Below are 9,121 nucleotides of genomic sequence, written 5' to 3' on the forward strand. Positions count from 1 at the left end.
GAACCATGCAACCTTTCCAGGTACTTGGTTAAAGGTTGTAGCCCTCGACCACCTACCTTACTCAACCACTAACTAAGGATTTGGAGGAGACTCAACACACCTCAAAACTTACTCCAAGAGACACACCTACTCAAGGAGGGTTTTCTAAACAGTGGCCTACCCGAGCACCACTCTAAGATACCCTATGTGGGATCTTCAGTTTTCAAAATAATTTTATCTCCTCAAATCCTAAGTTAGACATCATGCTATAATTCCACACTGCATTCTTAGCATCCACACCTCATCAAACATCTATTATATACATTACATCCAGTCAATGCATATAGAGATCAACAATATCAATCATGCACATCATACCAATGCTTAACATCTCAACCAATAACAACATACCAATGCTTAACTATTTATACAATGATAGCATATCAATGCTTAACATATCAACCTAGAACAGCATACCAATGCTTAACAATTTATACAATAATAGCATGTCAATGCTTCACAATTAATTCAAACATAGCATATCAATAATATAAAGCATACCAATGCTCTCACCATTTCAAGTACACAAAGATAACATTCCAATGCTTATTATAATTTTAACTACACAAAGATAACATATCAATGTTCATTCTCATCATCCTATAATTCACAACATGCAATAGACACAAGCATTCTATTCATGATCACCGATTTCACCAATCATACAACCTGTACCACATGCAATTTATCAAAATCACATATTTATACACTAACAACCTTCACCTAAAACAACCCATAGGGAGTTATACTACTCCAATCATTCTTATCCTTAACTCATATGAAAGATAAGAAGATTTCCTACAACTCTCATGAAGACAACTAGTCCTAATTCCATCATCTACCTTGTTAAAAATTGTAAAAACCGCAACCATTCTCCTAAATGCTGACAGCTTGACCTTTACTCACTAAAAAGGTCATAACTAGAGCTCTAGAACTCATTTTTGGGTGATTCCAGCGCTATTGGAAAGGTAACATCCAGGGCTACAACTTTCATGAAGACCTTAAGACCAAATTCGGTCATATACTCTCACCACTGCAGCGCTCAAATCAGCGCTTTAGCGCTGGATTTCTACCAGCTCCGTTTCCTTTCCACGACCATGACTGCAAGTTTCTGCCACTCCATTCCCCCCCCCCCCCCACAACCATGGTTGCAAATCCATAGCCATGGCTGCAAGTCTCGGCCATCACGTTTTTCCCTCCCACGGCCATGACTGTGAATCTACGACCATAGTTGTGAGTTTTTACAAGTTCATTTTTTCTCCACGGCCATGGCTGTGAATCCACGACCATGGCTATGGGTCTCAAAATTTTTAGAAATCCATGGTTTCACCTTCGATTTTCACTCAAAATCCATCAATCTTTACCCCTAAACATGATTTACCTTCATAATCTTTACTCATTTTGTTTATACAACTCAAAAATCCCATGAAACACCACATGCATGTACCAAGATTCAAGAGATCATCAAGAACAACCACAAGGTTTCAACTTTTCAACATGCAACCAACCCAGCTCAATTAATCAGCTTCCAAATCACATCCTAGATGAAAATCCAACTACATGCAACCCAAAATGTATAACAAATTCGAGTTCTAACTTCCCTTACCTCGAAACGAAGTGAACGATGAACTCTGAGCTACTTCGAGGTTGAAGAAGAAGAGAAATTATGATGCGAACCAACTCCGGGCTTCAAGCTTTTCTACCTTCTCTACTATCCAGCACCTATGTGAATCCTTAAATTTGAAAATCCACAACTGAAAAGAGTGAGTGGAAAGGGAAATGGAGAAGGAAAAGGAAAATGAAAGTGTGGGAGGGGGAGGGAAAGGCTCACGGATTTCACATAATTTATTTTAAAATATAAATTTTTTAATATCTACATATAAAATATGAACAATTATCTTGCATGAGATTATTTTTTTCAAATTTTTCTTCAAGGAAAGTACTTTGAAAAATTCTTTTAACTTTCATATTTAATTTAATTTTTATTTATCGTAATTATTTATAAATTAAGTTTTAATATTTTTAAAATAAATTATCATAAATAAAATAATATTATATTACAATATAAATTATTTATCATAAATTTAAAATATAATTTATATATTAAAAATATCTAATTATTTAAAATTTAAATATAATTGATATTTTCAAACATAATATTTATATTTCATATAAATATTATTTTTACAAATAAATCATAAATATAAATAAATACTCTTTTTTTTTGTAACCATAATATAAATATGAAATCCGTAAAAAAATCATGTATAATACCCACAGACTATGAACACATATAAAATAAAAATACTTACTTTATATTCATAATTTATTTTAAATTTTAATTATATAATAAATATTTTATGTATATATTACAGGGATAAATTACTAGTTACAATTTTATTTATATTAAAACAATTTTATTTATATTAAATAAAAATTATCATTTACAGTACACATAACATGTATAAATTGTATAATTCTAAATATATTGACTACCCAAAAGAAAATAATAATTATCCATCACGCACACGTACTTAAAAAACAAACAAAAAAAATTGTTGAGTCCAGTTTCACAGATCCTTCTTCAGAAATCAAAATTCTTCCTCGTTAAGGAAAACCCATAGACAGGTACACACTACTTATAAAAAATTTTCATCATCATCAATGCACACTCATCCCACCTTTCGCACTTTTCCTCGTTCAATTTAATTAAAAAAAATCTAAACCTTAAATTTCCAAAACTGTCTTCAATATCGTAAATCTCACTGCAATTCTCGATTTTTGGTTTCTGGGTTTTATTTTCCTGTGAATTAGGGTTTGGTTCTGATCGAAACCCGCACCATGGCCATGTTCGATTCCTTCTTCAACAAGGGTTTTAAGGCTGCCAAATGGTACTGTTTTTATTTATTTATTTGATTTTGTATATAATCTGGGGTTATATTATTTTTTTCTTCTTGCAATTGTATATTTTGTAGACTTTGAAATGAATTTAATAGCTGAATTTCAGCGCCCCTCTCAATGAGTTATGTACTGTGCATCAATAAGTCTTGTTGAACTATTACAGATAGCTTATCCTGAATTATTTCTTATCTTTATTTACTTAGTAACTGGGTATTTTTTTTCTTCTTATGGTTTAATTTTTCATACATGAATTTATGAGGACTGTGTTTCAGTTTGATTTAAAGGATTATGTGTATTGCAATAGGTCATATTGACAAGTGTTCTATTTTGATGTTTCTTTTTTATTATTATTATTATTGTTGTTGTCGTTAGGTCTTTTGACATTTAATTTATCTGTAATTGACTTGTTTAGCAATGTTCATACTTGCAGTAAAACTCTGCTGAAACTGACAATTCCACGTATAAAGCTGCTAAGAAACAGAAGAGAGATTCAGCTGAAGAATATGCGGCGTGATATTGCGAAGCTACTTGAGACTGGCCAAGAAGCCACAGCTCGAATTAGGGTAAACATGATTTGAATAGGATATTTAATGTTTAATTTTTATTCTGTTTGAGAATTTTAAGCCAATGGTTCAGGAAACAAGAAAATCATTGTGGTACTTTTTTCTTTGGTAGTTATGTTCTTCATGTGGTCATCTGTGCAGGTAGAGCATATTATCAGAGAGGAGAACATGATGGCTGCTCAAGAAATCATTGAACTCTTTTGTGAACTTATTTCTGTCCGCCTTCCAATAATTGAATCTCAAAGGTAGTCTAGAGATGAAACAAAAGTCTGGTTATCTGTCTGAATTTGTGTGATATGCTGATTTTGCATTCAAGCTTGTCATTTGTAAAACTCGTTTTAGTGAAAGTGTAAATATGTTATTCAACTGAATTTCACAAAAATGTTACCAAGTTCTGCAGATGAGTATTTAGTAATGAGGGAGGATCAAATTTTTTCAAGGCAGGACCTACATTAAACAGTGTAAAAGCCACATTATTTGAGGCAGTGGTTGGTAGTAAGCTTAGAAGTGATGATGAATATTTTCAGAATATCTTTCAATCTCTGAATTCTATTTCATTATCATTCATTGCACAAATTCTTTTTTTTATCTGCCATGAGAGCTTGACCCTTGACGTGGTGAAATATTATTTGAATGATCAAGTAATTTTTGGCTGTGTTCTGAACATTGAATTTCTGCATGGTGCAATATGATTTAAAGCTATTTTGGGCAAATTTCTTGAGAAACATATATAGGATTAGAAAATAAAATTAATTCAGGAGGGAAATTGAATCAAATTTATACACCTCAAATTTTTCAGAAGCTCTCTCATCTAACTCTTTGCACCTATAAAATTATAAGAGCTTTTTTTTGTAAGTTTTGAAATCAAATACTTGTTAAATTGAAAAGCTCTCATTAGCTAGAAGCCAATCCAAATTGGAACTTAGTTAGTGGCAATATAATTAAATGGGTAAATGCTTGGGGTATAATTTAGTGACTTCAGTATTACAATGCCCATGACACTAAATGAAAAACCTAATGGAAGCTATAAAATGAGTCACGCTTGTTGGTGTTTGGGCAGTGAAATGCCAACAAAATAAGTAATTTTATCAGAAATGAGAATCAGAGGTGATTGAGTGGATCAGTGGAAATACAAGAAAATGATAAAATTACGAATGATTAATATATAAGAAATTCAGAGTAGCCCCTAATATGGAAACAATGGAAATTTTGATGAGGTGGTCTGGTCGTGTCAGAAGAAGACCAACAGAAAGTCAGAAACTCTAGTGGGAAAAATGGATTGGATTGAAAATAATGAGGTAGAGGAAGACCTAAGAGAACATTACATTTAAACATTAAGAAAAGCTTGCTCTAATGGTTTTTTACTTAAAATTTGCTTGTTAAAGTCCAATGGTTTCAACTGATCCATGTAGCAACCTCAGCTACTGGATGAGGCTTTAATGACTTATATGCAGCCACAGTCAATATTACTGCCTTAGGTTTGTTCTTTATTGAGGTGTTTTTTTTTAATAATTTATAAACTTGCACAGACAACAAAATTACCCCAATTATCATATGATCATTAGTTGTGTGAACACCACTTCTGTTGTTAACACCTTTTATACTGTCCTAATCATCAAATATTGCCTCCACATAGTTCTACAAGTGATGAGAGTTTTTTTGGTCTTCAATTGCTGTGCATGAGTGGCCATAGACGTCATTACTCTTTCAATCATCCTTCACTTGTTAACTGTCAATTATGCAGTTTTTTATTTCCTGAGTCAGCTTGGAATTTCTTAATAGTTCAATTAATATAACTCTCAGTCTCTGGGAGTTGCCGAGTTGGGAACTTGGGATAGGTTGTTTTTTAATTTATTTTTTATTTTTTTTATAGCTTTTCTATGGGTGTCAACTCTTAGGCTTTCTAGGGAATGCCTTTGTTTGATATTATAAGAGGCTAGATTGCTTTTTTGAGATTTTCACTTCTCTTTAATTTTGTATACATTGTCAGAGAAGTTGGTCCGATTCTACCACAAATATAATCTATATTGATAACCATTGCTAGGCTTTGCAAAGTAAAGAAGCTTGCCTTTAACTACTTTGTCTAGTTATTTAGTCAAACAAGTAATATTGAGCTGAACAGTTACAGATCCACTCCTGAATAGTTGTCAATGCTATTCTAATCTTCATATTTCTTGTATTGTTTGCTATTATATCATTGGACTGACGAAGAATTTTGCTCATCATTATCTTTATGAGAGCTTTAGAAGTCCAGAAAAGTGTTTAATGGACTTTTAACATTGTTCAGATCATCCTGTTATTTTTCTTAAGTGTATGTTATGATCAAGACCATGATCATTCTCATAACCGAAGTATAAAATGTCAACCATGATTCTCTGATCATGTATCATTGTTCTCACTATTCTTCAGGGAATGTCCTCTTGACTTGAAGGAAGCCATATCTAGTGTGTGTTTTGCTGCACCAAGGTGCGCAGATCTGCCAGAGCTGGTGCAGGTTCAGATGCTATTTGCTGCCAAATATGGGAAGGAGTTTTTATCTGCTGCGACTGAGCTCAGGCCAGACTGTGGTGTTAATCGCCAGGTTTTGTGAACTTTTCATGCTATACAAACCTTTTCTTTTGTGATAAATCATTTTATACAGAAAGCAATTTTCTAGTATGACATTCTCCATGTAAATTTCAATTGCAGTTAATAGAGCTGCTGTCTATTCGTGCTCCTTCACCAGAAAAGAAACTGAACCTTCTAAAAGAAATTGCTGTTGAGCATGATTTAGATTGGGATCCAGCAGCTTCAGAATCCGAGTTCTTTAAAACACATGAAGACTTACTGGTAAGTGTTAGCCTGTAGTGACTGACTAACTAAAAGGAAAAATAAGAAAAAAAGGAACAATGATTTGGTAAGTTCTTTCATTGACACAACATTATCTTACATTACATGTCCTCTCCTTGTCAGAATGGCCCCAACCAATTTGTTAGTGGGTCTAAATTGCCCCTTCCTGATGAAAAACACAATGAAGAGACATACTCTGCTCATGATGCACCTGATAAAGAACAACCAGATTCTGATTCCGGCTCTGACACATTAGAATTTCCTGAAGTTCCAAAGGTATCAGTCCGGCCAAATGCAAATGTTGCCACCGCTCCACAAATGTTTACACCTCTGACTATGGAACCCCTTGATGTTGATCTTGATTCACCAAGCCACTCTGGAGATTTTGCAGATGTAAAGCAGGAGCAAGTTGGAGATATATCAATAGTTCACAAAGAAGAATCCCACAGTTCAATTGGTAAAATGGAGAACAAACAGTTTGTGCCATTCATCTCCCCTCCAACAGTATCACCTGGATCATTTTCTGCGAGACACAGTGACTCATCTCCCTCCTTGTCAAGCGCAAAATCTGAAACCAATCTGGACTTACAGGACGTGTTGGCTGCTGCCCATGCTGCTGCCGAAACTGCTGAACGTGCAGCAGCTGCAGCTCGCGCAGCAGCTATCCTTGCTCAAGTCCGAATTGATGAGCTGACTAAGAAGAAAAGTAGTGAACATGTACAAGACAGCAACTCGGAGAACCCATTTTATGCCGGTGGAGATAATGAATCTCCAACAATAGATAAGCAATTTACTGAGCAAAATACTGCAGGTAACTCTGATGTCCATAATAGAAACGGTGTTGAACATCACCAGGATCATTCTACTTCTCCAAGATCTCATTCATCAAGTTTTCCTTCCTTTGACACACTCAAGGAAGATTTTGATTCTTCCCTACCCAATGATCATGTACTGAATGACAAATCCTCTAGTCACCAACCCAAGAGATTACCTTCAATGGATGATGACTCATATTTCTCGTACCCCAACTTGTTTACCTCTCAAAACTCTAATGTTGGATCTCAAACTCATTCAGATAATAGCCGTTCCCCTCATGATCTGTGATGGAGAGTTATTATCCGGCCACACATTTCCTTATATGAGTCTCAAATCTTGCTTTGTGGGTGTGATTTATACTTCTGCAATAAGTACCTTTTTTTATTTTTTTTCTTTCAAAGAGCATGCAATCACAGGCTTTTGCTTTGGTTCAGAAGCGTTACTGTATGTGGCTGGGGCTGCAATGAGTGTAGAAATCTTAGTGTTGGAATAAAAGCGTTCAGTTTCATTTTTTTTTTTTTATATATATATATAAATATATTTTTGTTTAAACAGCAGATATACGAGTCAGGTCACCGGAGGATATTAGACATGTAATGCATTCAGAACTTCATTTGTAATTGTTGTCATACTATGGCATGTTACAGTCTGGAATATATCATCTCATTGTTTATTTATGATTGTCTTTTCGAGTAATTTGTAACACATTAGCCTTTTTCGTGTTTCTTTCCAAATCTGTTGCATGTGTATCATTTGACAATTTATTTTTACCTTTCCAAATCTCCCATCCCTTAGAAGTGTTTAAAATATTGGAGACAAGAGACCAGCAAATATCTTATCAAGCTCATGGATTAAGATCATATCTTATCGTTGACATACTTGCACCGTTATATAGTATATCAGGTGTGCTGGAACATTATTGCATGATTAATGTTGGCATTTTCATGTTTGTTTTTTATTGTTCGTTGTTGAATATTTGTGCATAGGCCAATGAGATATCATTGTGAAAAAGTTTTTTTAAAGGAAAATGCTTCTCTCCAATCTGAATGATATATTTTTATATGGCATTTTATAAACTAAATATAATGCTTCTCTCCAATCTGAATGATATATTTTTATATGGCATTTTATAAACTAAATATAATGCTTCTCTCCAATCTGAATGATTTAACTTTTACGTTTTATATAATATTTTCTAAACTAAAATATAGGGTGCATTACCATAGAATATAATGCATGCTACAAGCCCAAACTATCCTATGTCTATGTATTATTTGAACCATTGGAAAATAGTTACAGCAGAATCAAGTTTAATGATGCCTGTATACATTTTTGACCATTAAAAAAATATTTATAGCACAATCAAGGTTCATATGTCTGTATGCAATATATACCATTAAAAAATATTTATAGCATAATCCAGGTGTTGTCTAATGTATGTCAGACATCCACCAAAAAAAATGTCAAAAGCTTGGGGTGAGAAAATTGGATCAGACTAGTCCAATAGGTGTCAAACTAAGTTAAGCCTAATGTTCTAAAATTTAGGGTCAAACTTTATTTTTTTGGATTAGTCTTATTAAAAAAATTAGCCTGATCATTTACTTTTATGATTATTTACCATATTTAGTTCGAATTGTTTTTATGTTGAGTTGGATTGAAATAAAAAAATAAGAGGTTTAAAGATAAAAGATATTTAGTTAATGGTATATTTAGTCTTCAATTTTTTTTCTTCAAATTTTAGTTTTTATCTTCAATTTGTGAAACATTAGTTTAGTTTTTTTTTATATTATTTGTATAAGGGGAAACAATTAACTAACATATACAGGAAGGAAAAATGTTAGTTTTAGAAGTTAGAGACAAAAGAAAAATTAGAAAATTTTCAAGACTAAAATTACTATTAACTTTAAGATAAAAGCACCATTAACCCGAAGATATTTGTGTTGAGTTTCAGTAAGTTAAAAATGTATAAATAC

The 9,121-nt window shown here is 33.1% G+C and overlaps 1 protein-coding gene across 1 annotated transcript; it reads left to right on the plus strand.

Annotated features, from left to right (window-relative positions):
- The first annotated feature begins 2,525 nt into the window (after positions 1 to 2,525).
- On the plus strand, positions 2,526 to 7,825 carry LOC109815040 (uncharacterized). The gene is made up of 7 exons (XM_020379623.3): positions 2,526 to 2,667; positions 2,854 to 2,930; positions 3,371 to 3,503; positions 3,645 to 3,748; positions 5,913 to 6,084; positions 6,192 to 6,332; positions 6,456 to 7,825. The coding sequence occupies exons 2-7, from the start codon at positions 2,881 to 2,883 to the stop codon at positions 7,434 to 7,436; spliced, it is 1,581 nt and encodes a 526-aa protein (XP_020235212.1). The 5' UTR covers positions 2,526 to 2,667; positions 2,854 to 2,880; the 3' UTR covers positions 7,437 to 7,825.
- Positions 7,826 to 9,121: the final 1,296 nt, after the last annotated feature.

The sequence above is a fragment of the Cajanus cajan genome, chromosome 1 (assembly GCF_000230855.2).
Source record: "Cajanus cajan strain Asha chromosome 1, NIPB_CcT2T_4, whole genome shotgun sequence".
Classification (NCBI taxonomy): Eukaryota; Viridiplantae; Streptophyta; class Magnoliopsida; order Fabales; family Fabaceae; genus Cajanus; species Cajanus cajan.

Excerpts from the sequence above, each read along its gene's own strand:
- LOC109815040 (XM_020379623.3), top strand. The coding sequence starts at position 2,881 with ATGGCCATGTTCGATTCCTTCTTCAACAAGGGTTTTAAGGCTGCCAAA. Across the intron at positions 6,085-6,191 it reads ACTGTGGTGTTAATCGCCAG|TTAATAGAGCTGCTGTCTAT; the intron begins GTTTTGTGAACT and ends TTTCAATTGCAG. Across the intron at positions 6,333-6,455 it reads AAACACATGAAGACTTACTG|AATGGCCCCAACCAATTTGT; the intron begins GTAAGTGTTAGC and ends TCTCCTTGTCAG.